Source organism: Marmota marmota, unplaced genomic scaffold (genome assembly GCF_001458135.2).
Source record: "Marmota marmota marmota unplaced genomic scaffold, marMar, whole genome shotgun sequence".
In the NCBI taxonomy this organism is placed as follows: Eukaryota; Metazoa; Chordata; class Mammalia; order Rodentia; family Sciuridae; genus Marmota; species Marmota marmota.
In genome coordinates this window covers 21,513,656-21,539,652 of record NW_026000221.1, presented here as the reverse complement: position 1 = coordinate 21,539,652, position 25,997 = coordinate 21,513,656, and the positions used below count along the sequence as shown (strand labels likewise).

Below are 25,997 nucleotides of genomic sequence, written 5' to 3'. Positions count from 1 at the left end.
AAAAAAAAAAAAAAAAAAAAAAAACAAATAAATACAATAAAATGTCATTTAAAGAATTTTTAAAATTGTTTTTTTCCTCAGAATTATGTTTTCAGGATTTTGGTCTTTTGAGATTTCAAGATTTGGGATTATGGTTCTATGGGATTGTGTCTTTTGGTATTATATCCCAAACCGGATCAGGAGGCAGAGGGAGCAAGGGGGAAACAAGGGCAAGAGCCTTTGCTGTGGTTTCTTAGGAAGGCAAGGCCAGGCAGTGCAAACATGTTTAGGATTGGCTAGTTTGAATAAGGGCTGTCTTTAGTTGTGCAGTACCTGATTTTGGGGTGAGTAAGACAGGGATGATGGTCCACAGTGTGAGAACCCCATGAGAACCTGATAAAGGAGGTGGCTGGGGTATTGGGCTTTGGATTGATGGGTTTGCTGTGATGATGTGCTTGCAGCAGAATTGTTTCATACCCTCTAGGAATTAGCTGCCCTGGGAGGGGAGTCCCTTTAGTGTCAACAGTGCCCCACATGTCACAGCATCAAATACAGAAGATAAGAATATATGATTAATGTAGAAGATAATCAAAAGGTCATCCCTGGAAAAGGGAAGGAATAAGTAGAGAAAATAAGGACTTTAAAAAAATAGGTTTGACTTTGGAACTGTGCAAATATTTAACATAATTATAAAACAACTAAACATTTAAAAGTTTCTAAAATTTGAAAACAAGTTCTTATCCTTTTGGTGACTAATCATACGGGAGAAACAGTATCAAGTAATGTTTTAACCTGTCTTCAATAGTTCTATTGTTGGTGAAAGGTTGTTACTGCTGTTTGGAGACTGATAATATGTTATAGTATAGGATAAAGCATGTCAGTAATTATGGCAGTGAGGCTTTGGTGTGGGGGAAGGAGATACAGATAGAAATTTATGAAGTTAACCTGAAACCCTGTGTTCTTAATTTTGGATTGAAAATATCAGTATGAACTTGTGATGTACTTTGTCTTAAGAAAACTCCATTTCCAGCTCTGACTGTTGAAAAAACCTGGTAATAACTTGGCAAATCTAGTGGCCAGAGAATTGTCTCTAAAGTCCATTACTTAATACAAGCAACTAGACTTCTTGGAGAGTTGGGTAATTTCAAGTTTGAGGCAGGATTGAATAAAATGAATATGAAATATTTCTTGTAATACCAGATAGTAAAAAAGTTATTAAGACCTTCTTGAGTAATTTCAAAAGAACTGAGAAACCTTCAGGCCTGGGAGTCCAGCTCAGTGGTTGTGCTCATGAGACCCTGAGTTTGGTCCCTAGTACTACATACCAAAAAGAAAGAAAGAAGGGGAAAACAAAACACCCCCTCAGAAACAAATTTGCAGAGACAAATGAGCATCAGTAAGATGCTGACAAAGATGAGACAACTTGAGCATCAGTAAGACGCTGTGCATGGCCTGAAGCACATCAGATGTGTTTAGATTCATGAGTTCATGATGACACTAACACAGAGCTCATTGGTCCTCTTTGGAGGATGCTAGAGAACCAATTCATTGTTCAGGATAATCACAGTTGATGAAAGGAATTTTCCTGAATGGACATATTCTAGCTAATAAAGGTAGAATAATAATACCACATTTTATAAATCCTAAAGAATTATTAGATTTAAGCAATGGTCATCAATGACTGCACACATTCCAGATGGAGATAACCAGGCACATATGTCTCTTGCCTGGTGATGAAAGTATGAAGTAATCTAACACCAACAGCAATGGCTCCGGTATCTGGTCAGACCCTTAGAGCTACTTTCAGTTTACAGGAGATATGGAGGACCACATTATGGGCATGCAGTCCACCTGTTGTGTAAGAGCCTACTTATATCCTTGTTATTTTGAGTGTAGTCCATGTATCAGCAACATCATTATCAACTGTGAGCTTTTTAGAAATGTGGAATTTGGGGCTCCATCCCAGACCTATTGAATCAGAAGAAAGTAGATTAGCAAATGCCAGGGACTCGGGATGATATTGGGGTAAATGGGAACACACTACTCATGATGGGGGTTTCTTCTGGAGTGAAGAAAATATTCTAAAATTGTGGTGATGGTTATTATGATTCTATGAATGTACTGTAATCACTGAATTGTACACTTTAACTGGTAAATTGTGTGGTATGTGAATTTTATCTTAGTGAAACTGTTATGTAAATAAGAAAGAGGACATTATACTAATACCTGTGCTCTGGGTTCACCTGAGAGTATTCTGAATATTGGGAGGAAAGTTATGGATTATTACCACTGTATCAGAAAAGTAACTTTTAAGGATTATGAGAAGAGGTGAGATTGTCTTATACCTTAGAGGGCATGCATCGGGGATGGCATCCTAGTTGACCAAAAGGAGAAAGTAATCTTTAGGGATGAACCCTCTGCGTGAACATAATCTGTGCAAATTTATTAGAATGGAACTAAATGTGGAAAATCCTTTCTCTGGTAAGGCCAGAAGCTCTTAGGTTATGCTCACAAGTGTTACATGTGCTGCTGAATGCTCTAGCTTCTAAGTTGTTCAAAGGGAACATACGCTTTTTTAATGAGATTTTGTAGTACTAAATCATAATTCAAAAATAACAATTAAAAAATTAATTCCCCCAAGCTTCTTCCAGAGATTGCTCTAGATATTAGTGAGAGTCTGTTGTTGTTGCTGTTGTTTTAAATTTACTCATTGTTATGTTGCTCAGATGATAGAAATAAAGCTGGCTGTATTATTCCATTTCTCTTCAAAAGCAATTAGTGGTCAGATAATAGTCTGCTGTGTTCCTGGACTGGGCAGTGGAGAGGGAACTTGTAGATACACTGGCATAGTGTTTGGTTTTGAAGAGAAGCTACGCAGAACTGGCCTTAGATTCTAGTTTGCTCTTCAGCAAATGATTGGCTGTCCTGGACTTTAGCTTCCTCACCCAGTGAATGAAGTTTGGAACAAGTTACTCCTGAAGCTTCTAAAATTTTGTTGTTCACTCTGTCTTTTCAGAGGTTAAAGAGTTTGTGTTCTGGAACTCTGTGACCTGTCTGCCACTTCCTTGCTCTGTGACTTTGGACAAGTTGGTTAACCTCTTTGCACCTTAGTTTCCCCATGTATAAAATGGGGATGAATAATTACACCCACCTCTGGGGCTTCTTTACTGTGAGGTGTTTGGAGTTGCTAGCCTATGGCAGTATTCTTATTCTAGAAAAAGCCCTCTAATTGTGGCATGATCAGAACTCAGATCTCTCCTATTTCTAAATGCAGTGTTTTGTCTGTGTTAGCCATAGATGATGGATCTTTATGGAGTAGGTATGTAACATCTATATGAAAGTATCTGACAGTAGATAAGAAATTTGGGGAAAAAAAACCCGAACAAACATACTCTGGAGTGTGGCTTGAAGCCTATTGGTTGTCTTAACCTTACTTTTCCCTTACTTGTCTCCCTGCCTATATCCCTATATAGGTCAGTTCTCCTTGGGTCTCGGGGACTTGACATATCCCACATTTCCCAGCGCCTGGAGAGTCTGAGTGCAGCCACCACTTTTGAACCTCTTGAGCCTGTGAAGGACACAGATATTCAGGTAAGGCTGCCAGGTGCAGGTAAAGCCTGTAACCCAGGCTGAAGGCCCTACGCTGTTTGTTTACCACCTCATTTAGGAAGTTCAATTTTCTTTGTTAATTTTCTTCTTCCCCAGATTTTATAAGAATGGGAAATCTGCTTTGGCAGTATAATGGAGAACACTGGATTATTTTCAGAGTGCTCTGTATGGCTGAATTTAAGAAAGCGATTCCAAACTGCACTCTCGATAACTTTATGAGAACAGATTTCTTTTCTTTCCTTGGGCTTAATCCAAGGCACAGAGACATTAGTTCTAAGTTCCTCTTGCTTCCTTTACTACATCTCAAATAGTTTTACTATTCATCTTTCACATTTCTTTTCCATATCTTCCTTGTATTGGTTGGAAAAGAGCTTGGGAAAACCTAGAGTACTATTTACTGAAACCTACTCAGTGATTTCCAGAATGTGTTTGGCTACATGAGTGGACTAGGAAATGGTCTAATTGGGACTGCAGTCTCATCAAACCAAATATGCCACTAAGAGTTGATAGTTGTTTTAATCTAATAGGAAAAACCTTCTGGTCCATGATGTTTTGAAGAATTTGAAACACTACATTTGTGTTTTGATGCGACAGTAGAGCACTATTTTTATCATTGGTTTACTGTTTATGTTGCTGTTGTTGAGATGGGGTCTCACTGTGTTTCCCAGCCTGGCTTCCACCCCTGGGGACAAGCAATCAATTCTCCTTCCTCAGCCTCCTGAGTAGTTGGGACTACAGGTATGTGCTACTATACCTGCCTTTATTTACCTCTGAAATGAAAAGAACTCAGGCCCTGAACAGGCAGATCTTAGTAGTAATGGGTACTAATTACGTTATTCTTCAGGCTTACTTTGAATTAATACTCTACCCCACTAGCCTTCCTAAGAACCATTTTAGACCATCTGATGGCTATATTTCAATTGTATTTATTCTAATTTAGAAACCTATACTTTAGTTGAGAGCTGAGTAACTACAGACATTCATAAATTTTCCACTTGTTGATATGTTCCCAAAGTATGAAAGTCCAGTGTTTTTTTTTTTTCTGGTTTTATATATTAAATCATATTTGCCTGTCAATGTATAGCTGCCTTCTCATTTCCATGTAATCTTAAAATAGCATGTATACTCAAACTTTTTTTTTTTTTAGCTATCCCTCTCCACCTCCAGTGTAACTGCTTGGTGTTCTATAAACAAACACATGGAGTAGGGACCAGGTGAGCTGAATGGGACAGAGCTCAAATAATTTGAAAAGTCAACATATATTTTAGGAACAGTGCCTAACTTTCCAACAGTGTGGAAAGAAATGGCATTGGCTAAAAGGTTGGTTTCTTTTTGTTTGGGTGTTTTTAATGTTATAAAAATATCAAAGAAGATGTTTATTTGAAAAAGTAGCTGCCTTTAACTTTTTTCTTTGGCATTCTTGGAATACCTATTTGGAATACTCAGTTTCATTTATTAATGCACTTCCTGCATCCTACTGATGTGGTACTCCATTGAGATTTTGGCAGGTTTATAAATGTATCTAGTAGCAGTGATCAGCTCGTCTAACTTTGTGCTTAATGCAAGAACACAGTCCTGCAACACCCCCAATTAGAGAGTGTCCTAGCAATACATGCTTGTCACATCAAAGAGAATTACTTAATTTGGAAAGAGCATGGCCATGAATTTTGGTTCTGGGTGGGAACTCTTTGAATTTTGAGATTAAAGATGTTTCCGTTTTAAAATTTCACCTCTTTGGCTGGGAGTATAGCTCAGTGGTAGAGTGCTTGCCTAGCATGCCCAAGGCCCTGGGTTGGATCTTCAATACCATTTAAAAAAAAATTCACCTCTCTTGGACTTTCTACAGTAGCTTCAGAAATGCAAATGATCAATCCAATATAATTTTTGAGGCTAATTAAGAGTTTATTATCTTGGGGTGAGGGTGGTGGCTCAGCGGTATAGTGCTCGCCTAGCATGTATGAGGCCCTGAGTTCAATCCTCACTACCACATAAAAATGAATAAATAAATGAAATAAAGGTATTATGTCCATCTACAACTAAAAAATAAGTAAATAAAATATTTTTTTTTTTTTAAAAAAGAGTTTATTATCTAGGCTTGAAGTAAAAGCTCTAGACTTGGTAGTCATGAAGTAAGTTCTCTGTTGATTTCATCTTCTTGCCAGCAAAGATTTACAGAAAAAAAAAATGCAGCTTTGATCTAAAAGTCTGGGGCTTTGGACTGATCCAAACTGTTTAAGTTTATCAATAGGGATTGGGGGATTTTAATTATTGTAGGGTTTAGTCAACCAGTGTTTAAACTTCACATACACAAGGGAGTATCATGTCTGCCCCTGATTCGTATAGTTGCCAAATGTAAAAGATAAGCCACCTTGCATCTTTAGCATGGAGTGGTCCTCTTAATTCTTCTAAAAGTGAAATTGGACATTTTCAGTTACATTTTGTAATTGAAACAAGTATAAAATTGGACATTTTGGTTTTAGAAAAGCCAGATATGCTATCTGATGATCTTTTCTTCCTGTTTATTTTAATAGTCTTGTTGAATTCATATACCAGAAATCTAATGAACTTTTGTATATAAACTTAGATTTTTTTCAACCAGTACTTTTTTTTTGGAGGGGGAGGCGTGGATAGTGTACCCAATCTCAAGTGCCAAATATCAGCCAGAGTGAAATTATTAGATCCTTTTACAAGATCCTTCAAGTACTATTTATGAAAGGAAATGCTTATGCATCTTTTGACAGACGCTGTCCAGGACTTTATACTGTCCATTGTTTGCATTTCTTAAAAGCTTGAAAGGGCATTTTCCCATGTATAGATTGTTCTTTTCAATTTGGTAACTATTGATTATATTTCCTTCTGTTTCTAATGGAGTTTGAAATTAATATGGGTTTTTTTTTTTGTTACTGTTTTGTTGTTTGTCATAATCAGTGATGTTGGCCTGCATCGAGACTGCATTTAAAAAAAAATTGCTGTGGCCAGCAATGGTAATATATTTTTAAAAACCCACTTAAATATACATATGGATGATCGTAGTAGAATTTCTTAAAATGTTTATTGATTCTGTTTTTTGGAAATGACCATAAAAAGGCCTACAAATTTGTGTAATAGAGTTAAGGAGCAGTAATGTAATTGGACATACTGCTAAAATGACTGCTGATCTATTCAAAGTGACTTTGTGGTACTTGAGTACAAGTCCTCTTACAGAAATCCACTAGCTCACTCCTGTCCTTGGAGAAAAAATACTGAGGGCAGATTACACATCTTTTCTACGATCTGAACAGACCAATCATGGATGAAATGTCTCATATAGGGGCTGGGGTTGTGGCTCAGCGGTCGAGCATTTGCCTAGCACGTTCGAGGCCCTGGGTTCGATCCTCAGCATCACATAAAAATAAACAAAATAAAAAACTATTGTCCAACTAAAAAATAAATATTTTAAAAAGGAATTGTATTATATAATAATAAAGTACAAATTTATATAGTTTGGTAATATTTTGGACTTTTTCCCTAGAATGCGTGTGTATTTCAAGAAGGCTGGGTGGAAATAGCCCGGGTAGGACTTAAAAACAGGAGCTGTAGTTTCCCAACATTAAGAAATAATATTTCTAAATTGCATTAGGTCAAAGCAGTGGTGTTATTGATAAATCTACTACATTCCTAGGGATGCTGCAACAAATTACCACAAACTTAGTGGCATAAACTATAGAAATTTATTTCACAGTTTCATAGTCCAGAAATTTGAAGTCAAGCAGCACCACACTCCCTTCCTCAGCTTCTTGATTCTGCCCCTTTTGGTGTGTTTAGCTCTCTGTGGCCTGTGGTATAAGTCCAGGCTCTTCCTCCATTCTATAGATTCTCCCTTTTGTCCAGTCTACCTTTCCTTTCTATTGTAGGGATGGGATACCAGTCATTGGACTTAGGGCCCATCCTAGCTCCAGAATGATCTCATCCCAAGATTCTTAATTAACATTCACAAAGACCTCTATGTCCAGATGAGATCATGTTTACCAGTAGTAAGGGTTAGAACTTGCACATATCTTTTTGTGGGGCCACACTTCATTCCATTACAAATCCAGAGTGGATTGTGCCAGAAATTTTAAAACTTTGTAAATATAAAATGTGTTCAAATCTAACTATAATTCACAGCCAATTGGAGTATGAAGTATTAGGATAAGGCATCTATTGTTAGTTGTTACAGTGACTGCAAGTCCCAACCATGTATCTGATCTTATCCTTGGTGTTCTCTTTGGGACTTGGGGAAGTGAGACTGACTACCCCTACTCGATTCCACAGTTCAGTAGTAGTTACTCTCTGAAAACAGGTCAACACACAGTCTATATTGTGCTTGAGAGACTTCTACAGACACATTTTTTTTTTTCCAACTAGAAATAGTCTTCTTCTCATAAAGTATTAAATATGTAGATTTCAGGATTAGTATAGGTATAAATGGTGGCACGTGCCCAGGTAGGAGGAGCTGCCTTGTGCATGTATATTCTGTGTTTCAACTAACAGGTTGCTAACCCTTTCTTTTTTCTTTTATACTTGTAGGTCTTTGCTTATCATATTCCCTTAGCCTGGAGTAGCCCCTATGGAGTAGCCCTTATACGATATGCAAACTTTAATTTCAGTCTAAGTCTCTTGAGATTTCCTTAGATACTACCTCTTCCATAGTCTTCTCAGATCCATCTTCTTCATAGCCTCCAAATATAATATGTTGGCTTTACTGCTTAGGAAAAGGGAGATTTCTAATGCTTCCTTACAAAGTAAAATTATGAAGAATAGGTTGTTGGACTTAGCAGCCAATTCTAATATTAGTGAAAACTCAGCTCTTGATACGAAAAATAAAACAAAAACCTTTATTTCAAAGGTCCTCATAATCTGCCTAAATCTCTAGATGAATATCAGTCTTATATCAGTAAAGAGAAAGAGAAGTCTTAAACGAAGGATAAAATAACCATAAGAAAATTAGTCAGGAAAACTGATCTATCACATCCAAAATTAATGGTACAAAGATGGTTAATTTGCCAAAAACTTATCACACTGTATCCATAATATTTTTTTCTGTCCTTGGAAAGATAGAGGGTATTCAAACCACTTTTATTTTATCTTTTAAAAAGTGAGAAGAAACTCAATGGTAAGTGTAAAAATGAATCAGTGATATTGTAACCTTTCATTACCTAAATTGTTATTTTAATAGTTTACCTTTTAATTTTCTATCTTGAGAATTTCGATACTGCTGTATATGACAGTGAAGAGGAAAAGTAGTTGTGCTGTTAATTGTATATTTGTAGTATTGGTGAGTTGCTTGGGAACCAGTTACAGAAATCCTGTGACAGTTTGTTGAGAAGAGGGTCAGACTCGCCTAGAGTAATTAGTGTGCTAATAGCAGCTCTTCAGGAACATTACTGAGTAACAATTAATACTGAGAAAGAAGTGTGGTAAATTTCCCTAGTTCACATCAGTTGAGGGAAAGTGCAATTGAAGTGGGTGAGCAGTGTCCTAATTCTCGGACTAGATTGAAAGAAATGCAGTTGCCATTTCATCTGTTTCTGGAAACTGAAATGGCTAAATGTGTGCCAAGGAGAGTTCTTACGTAAGAAAGAGCTGCTGTAGTAAATCTAAGAAAGAGATAAAATTCATTCACAAAGATTTGCATCTATTTGCACACCGATACTTTGTATGACAATTCTGAGACATGACTGAAGTAATCTGACACACCTATCTTCCATCTTGTTTTTGTACTGAATGTGCTCGAGCCGCTCCTCTGTGCAAAATGGTGACCTAGCCTAAATTGAATGAGTAGAAATTTTGAATTATAGGCTATGAATTCTGAAGGAGTAAGACTTTGCTCTCTAATGTTTTTCACATAATATAAAAATATGAGACTCTTCCATGCCTCTTATATTCCAGGTTTTTAGTTAGCATTTGTTTATTTATCTCCTTTATATACTCTTGCCCCTAAGAGAATCTGTGGGAAGCTTAGGGTAACCTGTCTTTGCATTTATAGACCTCTTAAATGGGAATGTTTTGCCCGTTTCGAGCTTAAAACAGCTATCTACACTGGACTTCACACAGCCTGTAGTTAATGCTCTTGAACTCACTAGCAAATTCTCATGGATCCACACTAGTAGTCGGAGAGAAGCCCTTTCCTGAGATACCAGGTATATTTTAGGTGTAGAGGCTGAACTGCATGTAGTAAAGACGCGAGGTGATTCTTTTTCAGGCACAGTCGTGTAATGCTTTGTTCCATGTGTGAACATAGTGGATGGAGTCTATACTATCTTGCTTAAAACTCATGAATATTTGCTGTTTCTTGTCATACATAAATGACTCAGCATAAATCTCTGAGCTGGGAAAAACTAGCAAACTTGTTAAAAGTAAAATGGGGTCTTCCCAGAGGTAGGCTAATGTGCCATCTTGTTTTGTGTTTATTATCAGGTAGCCTAATGCTGATTACTGTACTAAGAACAGAAATACTTTAATTTTTTTCCTGTTCCTGATAAGGGAAAAGGTAGGCATTGTTTCTGGTGGCAAAACATGCGATTCATTAAAGTATTCTGTGAATGGAATTAAAAATGGTAACTTTGGAATAAAAATGTGTTTGTATAAAATGTGAAAAACTGCTTTTATGTGAGCCAGGCACATAAGATTTCAGTCCTTTTATTTATCCATTCACACTTACTCTTGAATGCAGGGCTTTCAGAACAAGCAAGTAAATGGATGCTGAATGCATTCTGGGCAAGCAGGAAATGACAGGCCTTTTTGTCTTCTCAGAGGTTTCTTGTATCCTGTAGTGAGCAAGAGAATATCAATTACCAACTTAAAGAAGAAAAAAGCTGGAATGGTTCTATAAGAGTATTTTGGAACAAGCCCATAGCTAAAATATTTATCTAATATTTTAATAGAGCACTTCAGTATTGGCGAGGCTCCGGTGCCTTTGAACTGGAGTTGAGTCATCCCCTCCCTCCTTCCCTTGCTCTCTCTTAACCTGCCGATATCTATTGATGCCCCAGCACTCTGGAGATGAGGAACGTGTATTGTCATCTTCAGTCTGGGATCTTTAAATTGCTTGGTTTCAGGAGCCAGAAATGGGAAGGCTTTTTATCTGCTGAACTATTTGATACTGGAGTGGATGTGATTTAAATGGCAGTTAAAGCCTCGTCGAATATCGAATGCATTACTGTAGACCAGTCTGTCATTCTCAGATGGCAGCCTGGTGCACCACTTTGATCTGCTTGCCACAGCGCTTTGTGATCTCTTATTTCCGTTTTGGAATATCCGATTCAGAGCTTTCAGGCCTGCATCCTGACATGGCTCTTTTGATTGGTGGTAGTTGCAAAGTGTCGCTCCCAAGTTAAAAAAACTTTGGGGCTCAGATTGCTAGTGTCTCCCTACAAATTCACATTCTGTGAAAAACAGAGTGTGGATCCAATGGAGGAAAGTTAGTTTCACTTCCTTTTGTCATTCGTTTGTTTGGTGAGGACCAGGAAAAGACAAGAGGAGGTGGGGAGCAGCATCCCACGGTTACAGGACCTGTATTTAGAACCAGTGTATGTCGCTTTTGTTTAAAGCAATTTTTTTCTGATTCACAAACGCTCAGCTTCCATCTTGCACTTCAGACGTCGAGAGGCTGAGTGAGTTCCCTAGTCCCTGTTGCTGGCAGCTATGCAGGCCGAAGGCCCTTGGTTGTGAAAGCTGCTTGTCTGCAGTGATCACAAGGTCAGCAGTGGTGCACGTGCCACTTTAATTATCATGGAGGACAGAGGGTCAGACCTCTCTTCTCACTGTGGAGTGGTTGCGAGGCTGAGGTGTCCTCAGCAAAATCCTGCCTGTGCTCTTTAGCAAACTGTGGCTCTTGAAGCACTGCTGCAGAGCTTGCGGAGGAGCAGGGCTGGGCGAGACACCCTGCCGAGAAATTGCTCAGAAAGAGCCCTTGTCCTATAAAGCATATTTACAGCTAGGACTGGGCTGTTTGTTTAATTTATAAAACAAAGGGGAGGATCAGGTCTGCAGAATATAAGTGAGAGTGTGGATTTGTAGGCTGCTTTCTATTATTCCTGCCTGATTTGGTTTATTTCTTGGACTGGTGCCGCAGTCCGGCTGCAGCAAAATAACTGGGGGGGGTGACGAATAACTTGTGTACGTTGATACAGCAGGAGTAGGAGCCGTTTATTGCAGGACAGGAGCAGTATTTATACATTCCACACAGCTTATCTAATTAGCATAAACTAGATACATCAGTCAACCAATCAGGAATCTCCACACTTAATGGCTTGTTTTTGTTACTTCTCAAACCACTCCCTCTGGCATTTTACCAGGCACCATCCAGACTTGTTTACGAACTCTAACATTCCCCTGGCAAAATGCCAGGTGTTATTTTGACTTGTTTACAGACTCTAACATTTCCCCCTTTTGTTTAATTTAAATAAGGACCATAGTGGTTTTTACAGAAACACCATAAATAACCTGCCACAAACAGAAAGGGAGGATACAAAATGCCACAATACCAAGCCAATTGATGGCTCCATGCAAGAAGCCCTTGGAAAAATTATACCAGCAATGACACTGTTAGCAAAGATACCGAGTTACAATTTGTTATAGATTACAGTTTGTTGTCTCAGTCCAGGTAAAGCAGTGTCTCAATAGATTAACTCACAGTCCAGGTAAGNTATGAGAAAGGCTTTCCTCCACTCCTTTTTTTTTTTTTTTTTTTTTTAAGTATTTTGCAGTGCTGTTACTGTCTCAGGATCAGGTAGAAACAGTCATGGAAAATTATGATATACTTAATTTCAGAAAACACTGTGTAGTATTTGCTGGGAGTATCCAGTTCTCTCCTTGATTCTCTTATTCATAGTGCATATCAATCTGTGTCAGCATGACTTGTCTCTAAATGAGCAGGGCCTGGTGGATCCTTTGAGGTTTACCTGCGTTTACAGAAACGCTTGGTTCTGTGATGAGGCTGCCCGGGATGTCTTAGTGTTGAAGAATACAGTGATGGGTGTTATTCATTCAAGGTGCTTTTAGCAAATCAGTGCTTCTTAACCAATTCCCCCCCAGCCCGGCTTGCCTAAGAATGAGAGATACTTTTATAAAATGCAACAAAAATAAATCATTAGAAAAAAGTGAAATAAAGACATGTAAAATACAAGCCCTGATTTTTAAAATTAGATTCAATAGACATAAAATTACTCTGTCAGATTGCTATAAAATTTTCTAACTGCTGATTCTCAGTATTTGTACTTTATCTTCTACAGATTGGTAGTGCTCCTTTGATTATACTCTAGGAGTGTGAGTTTAAATAGTTCTGCCTGCCTGCCTCCTTCCCTTCCTCTCTTCTTTTTTTTTTCCTTCCCTCCCTCCATACCTCCCTCCCTCCCTCCCTGTGCAGGGAAACACCACCATTCAAAGACAAGTTTCGGGGCTGGGGTAGTGGCTCAGTGGTAGAGCGCTCACCTAGCACATACGAGGCACTGGGTTCCATCCTCAGCACCACAAAAACATGAAATGAAGATATTGTGTCCACCTGCAAGTAAAAAATAAATAAAAAAAAGAAAAAGACAAGTTTAAATTTCTGTCTTCTCTTTTATCCCACCTAACACCAGGGAGGCAAAGCTGAGGTTTAATGAGCATGGATTATGTCCAGACGCTGTGCTGCGCGCTTTCTGGGCTTCTTCATCTCCTCTTCCCAGCAGCTCTCTGAGATGGATACTTACTGTTAATCCCATTTCCCAGAAAGGGAACCCAAGACCTTCAGAAGCTAAGTATGCCAGGCTTGAAGTATAAAATAGAAGTGTAACTGATTGCATATTTAGAGCAAAATAAAGAATAGAGAGCCCTCAGTGCCAGAGAAAGAGGAACCATCTTTCAGACGGATTTGGTGGGCATTGGTTTTATTTACATGAACTCGGTGAATTAACGTTTATTGAGAGAAAAACTGGAGCATACTTTCTAATCCTCAGTACAACTCCTGCTGGGTTTTGAGGGGAGGCCAGTTTCACAGGAAGCCAAGCCTGCTTCATCTGGTTATCTCCAGGTGCTTGCTTTTTTGCCACAGTTTTCTGCTTGCTGAGCTGTCAGTTTAATTTACTGTTTTAAGCCCAGCCTATTATTTCTCAGGTTTGCTGCCCTACAGGTACACTGTAAAGGATTTCTGTGAAATCTTGGAGCAGCATTGTGCTTTTGAAAATGGGTTGTGTTCAACTTCTTGCTTGACCTTCTTTGTTTTGTTTCTGAAGCTGAGCTTGGGTTAGAAGGATGATGCTAGAAGCAATTTAAAGGGCACATCAAATTGTTACTGTAATACTGAACTATTGATTGTTGTCTTATTTGTAGGTTTAATGCAGACCCATTTCCTTACTTAGTGTCTAACTGGCCATTAAGCTCTGGCAGTGTGCCGGAATGTTGAAATCTTGTATTGTGTAATATGATTTGGCTGTCTGAGGATATTATGTTTATTTGGTTTTTAAAGACACAGACAAAGCTCTCAACTTTATGTATACTCCAGAATATAGGAATATATCTATAGCAAAATTATTCATTGCTAGGAGACAGCATGAAATGAAGAGTTGACATTCCACAGAACATGAACTCCTGACTTATGCAAATTCTTCCTCCCTGGACTAACTGCCCTTGTAAATAAATGTGAACTAACGAAACAGACTGATGAAGAGAAGACTAGGCAGAGAACTGAAAAGGGGTGGCATTGAGTGTGCAAGATAGGTCACCCTTATGCACCCTGCATAAGTGACCTCAGCATTCACCTGGTACTGCCCTCCTGGCATGGAATTGAAATTAGAATCCAGCTGCAGGGCTGTGCAGTGTCCTGCTCTGTGGAGGAAGCTAGGCAGCGGTTCAGAAGTGATCATTGGTTGTAAAGAACTTCTGCCTTCTTTCACAGGCTGGGCACTCTTGACTGAAACTAGAGGGTGTGCCTTCACCTTGGAGTTAAGGCTGAGGGAGTGAGATGACAAGGAAAGCTGGGATATTTTAATTTTTTTGGGGGGGGTACTGGGGATTGAATTCAGGGGCACTCGACTGCTGAGCCACATTCCCAGCCCTATTTTGTATTTTGTTTAGAGACAGGATCTCACTGGGTTGCTTAGTTCCTCGCCATTGCTGAGGCTGGCTTTGAATTAGTGATCCTTCTGCCTCAGCCTCCTGAGCTGTTGGGATTACAGGTGTGCACCACTGTGCCTGGCACATCTGGGATTTTGAGAGTATAAATGAGAACCAGATGAAAACTCACTTTCCCCACCTAATTACAAAAGCAAGACATGCTTAATTCAGAAAACTTAGAAAATGGCTCCATGACACACTTTTTTTTGACTGTTAGACTGCTCTGTGAAGTTCTTGGAACAGCCAGTGTTTTAAAAATGTTGAGCTTTTTTGACCAGATACTTGAGACATCTTCTGTTTGAAATGACAAGGAAAATAGGTATCTTTTAACATTAGCACATGAAGTGTGTATTAGAGATAGACTGTAAAAATAACCCTCACAGCTTAGAGGTGATCAATTCCTATAAAATTATGTGCAGTCTTTTCCTTTATTTCCTTTATTCTGTAATGAAAAAGCTTCCTATTTATTGAGTGAAATGTGATTTGAGACGTGTAGATTTCACAACTGGTACATCATTTCATTATCCCCTTCAAATCATTTCGAAGGCTGGTTAGTGAGAAGATTTGTGACATTGTCCTAATTTGGAAGATTTAGGGGGGAAGTAACAGGCCAGGAATTTTGTGTGACCTCTGAGGAGTGCATCATGATAATGTTGCCATTTGCATAGAACTTTTCAGTGGGCTTTGCCCATCATTGACATGTTCGTCACTGCAGAGTTAAGATGGGTCCAAAGGGTGTTGGCATCGTCTTTGTTTAGAAGGAGAAGAAATTGAGATCAAGATAAAGAGATTAGTTATTATCAAAGGTGGAACTTGAAACCAGATGGTTTTTTTATTCGTTGCTATGTGTTCTTGTTATCATACCTTCTGAGGAAGGCGTCAAGTATTGGAATGGGTTGGGTAACTTCTATACTATTCTTTTCTGCAGAGATGCTAAGCCAATTCTTTCACTGCTGGTTGCATTTTTTAAAGTTCTGTCCCTGTTTCCTCTTGGACATTTTCTTCCCTATTTTTTTGAAGTTCCTAGGTGAAAAACTATATCAGTTCTAAGGATGAAAATGCTACTTAGAAGAGCCTGTGGATTCTATTGAGTGGGGCCAAACCTCATGTTCCCATCCTAGGTTATACTTTGGAACAGAAAGTGACCAGGTGTTGCTCTCCTTCCTGTGAAGGGGCTCAGGAGGTTTGAACTTCCTAACACTGGAGCCTGTTGCTGGCCTTGAGCTGTCTGAGTAGGTCATTGCTGCCAAGAGAAATGCGTGGTGGCAACCTGGCACAGGTGCCGTATTTGGAACTGTAGGTGGACTACAGCGTCAGGGTTAGAGCAGATTGGGGGAAAGGTTTTTGTTTGTTTGTTTGCCCCCCACTTTTTTTTTTCCTCTCTATTTTACCCCTGATCTCTCCTCCCCTGCTTTTTTCTCCCTCCCTCTCCCCTTCCTTTTCTGTCCCTCCTTCATCCTTTCATTCCATTTGTCTGTCTTTTCTTGCTTCTTCCTTTCCTTCTTCCTTTCCTTTGCATTATTCTCTTTCTTTGCCACTTTCCCCCCTTGCCTCAGCCTTTTAAGTATCATCAGGAGCTATCATTACTAAGAGGAGTGGGTACCAGATCCTTAGAGCTACTAGGGATAGAAGGAAGTGGAGAATATTGTTCAGTAGGATTTTCTTCCTTTTCCCCCCTGATCAAGTACTAATAGTGAAAGGATTAGCTGCTCGATGGATGTTGGAGCCAGGCACTGTGCACCGCCAAGGCTGTCCTGCCCATGCGCTCAGCGTATCTGGGTGTGAGGTGGCTCTGTGTCCCTGGGCCTGTGGAAGCCTGGCCTTGTGCCCTCCACAGGTGGGCCTCTTTCTTGTTTCTCTGCTGCAGTGCCTGTTTGCATTTTGTGCATTTGCAAATGCCCCCAAAACAGATTTTATTTATCCATCTAGCTATTTGCTCATGTTTTACTCTTTTAATAGGTACTTCAAAATGCATTTCTTTGTTTGTGGCCCTTGCCTAAGGCCTCTGCTAATTTTCTACTTTTGGTTTTTGGAGTCTTACTCAGCTAGGTATTGAGGGTCTAGAAGAGTGTTCTGTTATGTTACATGGTCAACTGAGGTTGGAGTGAGACTGTTAGGGTTTATTCATTTTTTGAGGATAGATGACAATTAAAGCCAAATCCTAAGTAGAGGGGAGAGTAGGGAAGAAAATGGCCAAGGAAAAAGACGACTTCAGTTTTGTTTCTCATGTTTTGGGAAGAAGTTGTAAATTAATCTGCCTCTCAATCTCATGTTCACATAGGCCATTTGTTAACTGTCCATCTTCCTATTGCAGAGCCCTTGAGGCATCTTGGCCTGTCATTGGGGCGAGGAGGGAAACAGAGTCACAGGTCTCATCTCTATCTTTTGAGTTAACCTTCCTTCTCCCTTAGGTTGGTTTTAATTTCTTTCTGAATTCCTCTCATGCCCTGCACACCTTTGGCAACTAGAAGCAAGCTTTTGGTTAGTTAGTTGGTGGTGGTAGCGTGCTGCTTACACAGGCAGCATCATCAGCCCCTGGGAACTCTGAGGCCCAGTGCAAATTGACGTTGTCCCTGGGGGTGGGGCCTGGAATCTGTTTTAACAGGTGCTCCAGTGTGAGACCCACAGGGTCACTGTAACACTGAAGTCTAGGAAGACCCTACTTTTCCGGATGACTCAGATGAATTTCAGCTCAGTCAACCTGTGATTAACCCTGGATTTTTTTACCAGCCTGCAAAGCAGTTCATCTTCAAATATTTTGAGTCCAGAAAGAATTTGTAACCACCATTATTTTTCTTTGCTTCATCAGAATCATAGTGGTCAATAATATGTATGTTTAGAATATATGTATATATTTCTTCTTAAATGATTTATAATTTGTCAATTATAGTTTTTTACTATGGAGGTATCGAATTTGATGTTAAGGTTGTAGCTCAAAATATACTGCCCCAAAAGCAGTCAGACCCAGAGGAGAATGAAAATAGGGAGACACATAGGAAAGGGATGTGGGGGATTAATAATCCCACCTTGGTTAATCATCATTATCCTCTCTGATTGCTGTGAGCGGATGTGCTTTTGCTTCTGCGAACGTTAATAATTCATGGATGGACTATGCCAAAAGGAGGCCTTAAATCTGGTCTTTCAGCAGATTACACACTCTGTCTGCCATCAGTAGGAGCCAGGAGAAGAGGAAGATGGACTTCTTGTTTTTATTTGTCAGCCTGATTTCCTCTGCCTTCCTCCTTGGCTTCTCATCCTCATTCTGTTTAACTTTGCATTTGCTTTTCTCTGTCCACCTCCCCCGCCCCGCAATTAAATGAAGGCTGTAGGTCTTGGGTTTACTGTTAATGACATTAGATTTTACTTTTCTTTAGTTGCTAGTAACAACAGATGCCATGAGAGAAAGTAGAAGGCAGAATAAAATATTTCCTTGGAAATGTCTAAATCAGTCTGCATATTTGAAAAATGTATTAAAATGTGCAGCCTGTGTTTTAAAAATCATTTGAAATGCCTTCTCTTTGCTTTGTATAGGCAGTTGAAGATCCATGTGGCATTCTTTAGATAGTTGGGGTATTTTCCCATTTTGCAGATGAGGCAAATGACTTATGTATAGTTAGAATCCAGTTTTTCTGGCTCCAGATTCAATATACTTTCCATAAGACTTAATTGTCTTTTGATTTTAGAAATCATATATAGGTACCTTTATGGGGCATTTTACCATATTAAGTTCCAATAAGACATAGGTAGCTTTACAAAATACTTCACTGGATTAAATTCTAAATGGAAATTTGCCAAGAAGTACTATAATCTGAAAAGGCTTTTTGATAGTGTGTAGTTGTGTAGACATTTTCTAAACCTTCTGAATAACAATCTTCAACAACTTAATAGGCTGATCACTTTGTTGAGCAGTTTTCCTGTATGTGTTTTGTTAAGTTCCCAGTGTGGATAGAATATAGACTCCGCCCTTGTTACATTTTTAGTGCTTTAGGCCTTTTGAGGGAATTTGGTTATTTGAAATGTCCCAGTATTGACTGAGGACGTGAGATGGAAAAGTAGTAGAATTGGAAACGTTTTGCTGTAGGACTTACTGTTAAGAAACATGTTAATAAAACGATACCATTGTTTTAGAAGCCATTTTAGACACATTTCCATGTGTCCCAGCAGAAAGCCTGGTGGAGAGAACAGTGCAGGGAAGGCAGATTATAAAATCATCCTGATTTTAAAAAAATGTTTTAGAATTGCAGATCTCTGTCCCTGTTTTAGAGAAGGGCATAGCACAGGGATAAAAACCTGACACCATGTTTTATGGGACTGTGTAAATTCCTGGGGCCTAGACAAAGCTGTGTCCTCCTCTGCTGTGGCTGTCCTGCCTGATGTGGTGCATGAAAAGCGAGGAGCTCCTCTCCCCTCTGCCACCTTCATGTAGGATGAGTATCCCGTAGGGCATCACTGTTTTCTGTTTCAAACTCATTTTGTTATACCCATGTAAATTTTTACTCTGCTTAGTATCTTTTATAGTTCCTTTTTTCTTAAGACATACCCCTGAATATAGTTTTATCATATTTTGGTGCCAAATTTCACTTATAGCTTTGAGAATGCCATATTTAATTTTACCGTATGGATTAATGAGAAAGTAAAAGGATGTCTGCAAGTTTCCTTTACAGAAAAAAATTTAGGATCTTATAGTTTGTATGTTAGTGAATATGAAATTCTGACCCCAAAGCGAAATAAAAATTATAAATTGTTGAGGACTGGGTAGTTTAGTAACCCTGTTATTTTATTGGGGAGTTATTTATTTACTTATTTATTTTTAACCAGTATCTGGCCTCATCAGTGTTTTCCAGCTGTAGCAGAATAAGAAATATGTGTAGAAAAAATTTATTTGAAAATTAAGATTTTAGTGTTCTTCTCTAAAATAATAGTAATAATAAAGTGGACTCTTCTTTTTATTGTTTTGATTTTGCTTTTGTTTTCAGTGGTACTGAGAATTAACCCAAGGCCTCATGTATGCTAGGCAGGCACTGTCTTCCAACAGAGCTACCTTCTCTGTAGTAAGCTGCTTTGATAAGCAAATCCAATCTCATGAGTATTTGGATTTATAAAAGAAATCTAGGGACAATGTTTTTAGCTTTAGTATTTCTTCATGTAACAACTTCCCTATTGGATTTAAAATACAAATTGTCTAAAAGAATTCTGTTTACAATCAACCTGGCAAGAGATACATCTGTCGTGTAAAGTACATGGGTAACAAGGACTCCCAAGCTAGAAGCTATTCTTTTGCAACCACCATCACCCCCATGTAGTAACTTAAAGTTCCACAAGACGGAGACCCGGCCCAGGCCTGCACTCAGGCAGCTCTTCCCATGCAGTGTCACATCATGCTGTGCGAAGAATTCTGTGAGAAAGCAGGAGAGCCAAGGTCTAGGCTAAAGCCAGATCTGGGCTAGGTCACTTCATGACCTTGGCCAGATTCTGAGTTTCTCTACACCTTATTTTCTTTTCTTTTTTTTTTTTTTTTTTAACATTTGTCTGACATTTAATGAAATCCATTTATAAAGTATATGTTTAAAGAAGTGTTGAAGGAACATAAGATAAATAGGTACACCTTATTTTCTTAATTTATGCCACAAGGGAAATGAAATTCCCTTTGAAATTTTATGGTTATGAATTTGATGAGTCTTCATATACTTTATTATTTCATTTATTTATTTTTTTAAAACATTTTTTAGAACTTTATTTATTATTATTATTATTTTTTTATGAGGTGCTGAGGATCGAACCCAGGGCCTCACACATGCTAGGCAAGCGCTCTACCACTGAGCCACGACCCCAGCCCTTCATTTATTTTTTTATTGCAGTAGAATGTCTTTGTATATTCTGCCAGTTTTTCTCTGAATCTCATTTGTTCCTTCTGTCTGAATACTTAGGACTGGTAGATCCCGTGAGAGAGAGAGAGAGAGAGACAGACAGACAGACAGGCAGGCAGGCAGGCAGGCAGGCAGACAGACAGGCTGGCTGGCTGGCTGACAGGAAAAGAGCTGTTCTGAGTTTCTGAAACCTGGGAGGCTGCTTACAACTGCAGCGAATTGCGCTGGAGGAATATTTGTGATGCCTGCTTCCCCCTCCCATTTTAGGCCCATTAGTAACTGCTTTACTGGGGAAATTCTTCTGTAAAACATTTTAATGTGGGAATCTTACTTTTAAAATTCCTTTCACCCAGGTGCATTAAGTATCCAACCTGCTTATAAACCCTCCTACCGTTTTTTGCTTGATGGTCTAGCAGAGGCAGAGAGCTCTGGGGCGGGAGGAACTCTTCAGCTTCTCCAAGAAGGGAGGGCTTCCTTTTCCCCGTTATTTTTTGACCCCTGGGCAATCTAGCTTGAGTATGAGCAAGAGAGAGTGAACTTTAATTTGTTTTAGTGCAAAGTAAAGACATAAAGAAACTGTCTTTTGTTTTTTGTTTGTTTGTTTGTTTTGTTTTGTTTTTATTGACTGCCTAAATTGCTTAAAACAACATACAAGATGAAATGTCTGCTATAAGTTAGCAGATTCCTTTTTCACTCTCAGCTGATTTGTAAGGACAGATGAGCTGTGAATACCACAGCGCTGACTTTGGGCCAGGGCCAGGCCCTCTGGAAGCCGACTTTGGGAAGTAAATACTGTTGGTAATGATGCTTAGTCACAAGAAGAGTTTGACGCTTCTGCGTGTTGACCAAGAACCATCTCAGCATCTGTCTTACCACCTAAGGCTGGAATTATTTCAGGAAGCTGAAGAGATTTTTTGAAAGAACAAACAATAAACAAAAAGTAATATTTAACTTCCCTTTAAGCAGTTGTCTGCATCTGCCTGGGTCTGGCCTAGAGAACACTAATAAAAATCAGTGAAGTGGTTTTGTTGAGTGCCCATTAAGGGTATGTACTGAAGATAATTAGAATAAATATAAATTCTGCTTTCTAGAAGCTCTCATTCTTCAAATGAGAAAGCCAAGGTTAACTTTCCTATGTCAGGATCAAAATGCCCAAGAAAGTGTAAAGTAAAAGGCAAAACTGAGAGGGAGTGGTGCAGGTTCTAAGTCTCAGGGGAGTTCAAAGGAGCCAAAGGGTGATGATGAATCAATTGAAAGACAAAGTGAGTTTAGCTTGCAGATAGTGAAAGAGGAGGATGTGAAAGCAGTGACCTCCTGAGGCCAGGGAAGTGAGCTCAGAAGGTCTGTGCTAAGTAGTAAACCTGTCAAGGAGGTGGGGACAGACATAGATGGAATGACTGCCACACAACCCAGTGTAGGTGGCAGGTGCTGTCGAAAATGTGGGAGCAGGTAAGGGTCACAAAGAAAGGAGGGAGAGCATGGGGATGCCTATGGGAGTCGGCTTGGTCAGTGGAAAGATTCCTGCTGACCTGTTGTTCAGAGGCAGTTGTAATCATGCAGCCAGGACCATGGTGGTGGCTGAGAGAGTAGAGGAAGAGACATGTGAGAGACGTTTAGAATAAAACATCTACTACACTTGGTGTTTGATGGCTTAAGAAGGGTGTTCAGAAAGAACATATGAGGTTTGAAGCAAGAAGAATTGGTACTTTTGGTCCAGGCTGAGAAATTGGGAAGAGTGACTAGATTAAGAGTTGAGATCTCATTTTAACTTTTGGTGTTTTGGCAAAACATCAAAGTGGAAATGCCCCCAAAGCACTTAGAGACAGGGCAAGAATCATCATTGTCTTACCAGAAAATAGCTCTGACAGAATTTTCTAGAGCCATTGGCCTAGAGGTAAGAGTCATGGCAGTGAGATGAATATATGGAATGGGAAATATATGGCATGGGACAAAAGGACAAGGTCTTAGTGAGAAGAGGGGAGCCAAGAGGAGGTTGGGGTGGTGGGCTGGGAAGGTAACTGGTTCCAGCTGTGCCCCACAAAGCCAGGGAGGCAAAGGTGGGGAGTCATTGTCCCACGTCACATGGCCTGTTATGCTCTATCATTGTAAGCACTTACCCGCCAGTAGTATTACTTGATCTTCCCAGCAACCCAGTGAACCTGGAGAACGGTGCCCACCACAGATTTGTAGAAGTTTGATTTCTGACTGAAGTCCTGCATATGTATAGCTTTATATTTGTTTGCTTGAATATATTTTACCCAGTGATTATTATAATTCTATTTGAACCATAAAATGGCATTGCACTTCCCTTTTCTAGTCTATATCTCTGCATTTGTATTATCCCTTATGTTAATATATTGGGCCCAGGAATCTTCTACCCTTTTCTCTTTGCTTTAGTTTTTGGTGCTTAGGGTTGTGTAAGGTCAAACACAAAATTAAATAATGAACTACCTAATAGTGGAGCACTTCATGGTCATTTGGTAACAAAACAAGTTAGAGGAGCATCTCCTTGATTAGGTGGCATCTTCCCAGTGTTTTTATGGCCTCCACATTTAGGCATCAGGTCTGAAGGCAGGTTAGTCACCACTTTTCAGTCCCTTCTGCTCTGAGGTCCTTTGCAGCCAGAATATTCTGCAACTCAAGCCCTCAAGCCCAGCCTCTTGCCTGGTTTCCTTAGGTTACCGGAGGAAGAAAGCATCTGAGCTAGTTTAGAATTTATTCCAGCATAATGAAATATCCTCTTTATTTGTTGCCAGTTTACTGAAGAGGAAGAAAAGTCTTAACAGACTCAGTGAGGTGTGTTTTTTGCCTTTTTTTTTTCTTTAGTAAATAAAAAAAGAGGGTTTTCTCACTCCCCTATAGCGAACCTCAGATGTCTCTCACAGGAACAGATTTACATCAGCGAAGTGGTTTGCTTTAACCACACTTGGGTCTTTGGGTTCTTTTTTCTTGCCCCTTCAATCCCCAGGCAGAGACTCCTTATTGCCGCATATCCACCATGTTCCAATACAGTATTTATTTGATCAGAAACAAAAGAGTTTGCTTCTTGCACTGGTTCAGAAAGAGGTCCCCCAGGATTGTCTTTTGTTCAGTAATTGGAGCATAAGCTGAGCCTGGTTAATTTCAAAGCTACCCCCAACACCCGTTCCCTCCCTTCCTCCTTGTGCAGTTTCTGAGCTGTTAGTGGTACCTTGTATTGGGTCTGGAACAAAAAAAAGCTTAAATTGTTGAATGTTAGCGACAACTACTGTGACATCTGCTATGGCACCGAATAGCACTGTTGGTGCAGTTAATTTTAAGTTAGGGCAAGAAACAAAACTAGAAAGCTCTTCAGTTTTACAGTGCTTGTTAACACATGCACCTCCAAATTATGCATTTGGTGCTATCACAATGAATAAAACAAAGGAAATCATGAGTTGATTTTTATGTTAGTAACATAAGTTCTTTCATTGTTATTCACTGCTCAAACAACAGTGTGTCCCTGTGTTCTTTTTAGTTTACTTGAGATTTTTGTTTGTTTGTTTATTTTTATAAGGCAGAAATGTTGGAAACATCTCAACTCTGGGCATTTAATTGGCAAAAGTTCTAATGTAAAAAAATAAGCCAATTATATTTTTTTATTTCAAAGCAACAAAGTCTGTGAGTTGGTTCTGCTTCTTAAAAGACAAAAATGATGATATAGATGAAGCAGCCTTAAGTAGCTAAACTGTAGGTATTAAATAGCCAAGTTAATATTTATATAAAAATATGAAATCTAGCCAGTATCACACATCTTTCAGTTTCTGCAGTATAGGTGTTAGATTTGCAACCAACAGATTACAGTCTTAGTCTTTGTGGGTTTTGCTTGTGAAGAGAGGGAATAGGCTTTCTCTTGATTTTTCTTTTGCTATCTGCATCATAATGATGGCCTCACTACCTGACTGGCCTGACTTTAATCATCTGGTACTGGGATCTTAGTGCGGTTCCATCTTTGCTTTTTTATACAAGCTTTCCTGTAATTGCCAGTTGCTTGCTGTATTGAATTTCCTTTCATCGCAATGAAAAACAGGTTAGTATTTTAATGTAATCTTTAATTTTCAGGTTATACATTAAACCATGGAGAAAAAAATCCCTTTCTGAGGAGCACTTTTAAAAATTATAGTGGTAGAGGGGAATATTCATTACTTACACATCATATATTTCCCCCTAAATGTTGTACAAAGAAGTGACAGTTGAGCTGAGCATATGTTAATAAAAGGTCTGCATTTTCCTGTGTCACTGACAGTTTCATTGGCTGTATATTCCTGAAATGCAAATAACCTCTGTTCTGTTCAAAGCTATAATTAATCTGAATAGTTATTTAAATAGTATCAAAATCTTTTAACTAGTAAGAGGCCAAACATTTAAGATGGTGAATGTACTGTTCTGGTTGAAGGGCAGTGCGGCTGACAAGGGCGCAGTGATCCGAGATGCTTCTGTATGTTGGATGTACACATTCTGTATATTAAAATGGCAGAATCTGTCTGCTGCTGTATAAAATCTTTTAACTACCATTTATTTTAGCATTGTGGCATGTGCAAATTCCTGCTGCTCAGTTAAGGGACCAGCTTCACAACTGGTGTTACAATCTGTGGTCACAGCACTGCATCACAATGCAGCAAATGCATTTTCCACATTAACCAAACATGACAGCTGAAGCGATTATTAACCATGCAAGATGTCGGAAATCATCAAAAATTCACATCAGAGTAATTGCAGTGGCTTGGGTGTGGGGGGAGTATCATAGCATGGCTTGCCTACATGTTGTCTCTCCCCCTCTTAAATCTTAACTTGGTACAGTCCGTTAACAATAAAATACCCTTCTGTAACCTATAAACTGTTACTCCCATCAGTTTGTGCCTTCAAACTGATAGCTCACTTCCCTGGATTTGCGTGGAGCACCTTGGGTGACAGAGCTCTGCTCTGGGGGCTGCAGCGCACCCTTTTTCAGGGAGCCCTGCGATCTCATTGTCTAATTGGACTCTAGTGCTTCAGTCATCAGCACTTGCAGAGGGGTCGTGCTTTGCCTTTTTCTTCTCTCTTTTCTTTCCTCTCTTCCTCTTCCTCTCCCACCTTTCACCCCTAACCCTCAATTCACCCCTAACCCTCAATTGGGGTGGGAAAAACTTGAGCAGTGCTTTTCAGAGCTCATCCCACGCAGAAGGTATGGAAGAGCTGCAGTGACCAGCAGCATCAGCCGGTCTGCAACTCCTTAAATTGAACAGCTGCAGGTAGGCTTGCTGTTTATAAGAAATTAAGACGGATGCACCCTGGTAAATGCAGTGACAGCATGTTGCAGTACCTCTGAAAGACAAGGTTCTTGTTGGTTTAAAAATTTCAGATGAATCTGGAAGCAGTTAATTCATTTGATAGAAAAGTACTTGATTCTTCTGAGAATTGTTCAGATTT

General features: G+C 39.3%; 1 protein-coding gene across 3 annotated transcripts in view; it reads left to right on the top strand.

The window, feature by feature from the left end:
• Nup93 (nucleoporin 93) overlaps positions 1-25,997 on the top strand; it is a 98,380-nt gene that overhangs the window by 22,630 nt on the left and 49,753 nt on the right. The window contains exon 3 of one of the 3 annotated variants that reach the window (XM_015488705.2): positions 3,453-3,570. The exons of 1 other annotated variant lie outside the window; for it this stretch is intronic. In XM_015488705.2, coding sequence (XP_015344191.1) covers positions 3,453-3,570 — 118 coding nt within the window. Of the gene's footprint in view, positions 1-3,452; positions 3,571-25,445; positions 25,820-25,997 lie in introns of those variants that run through there. One more of the 3 variants, XM_048792157.1, reaches the window with a different exon arrangement.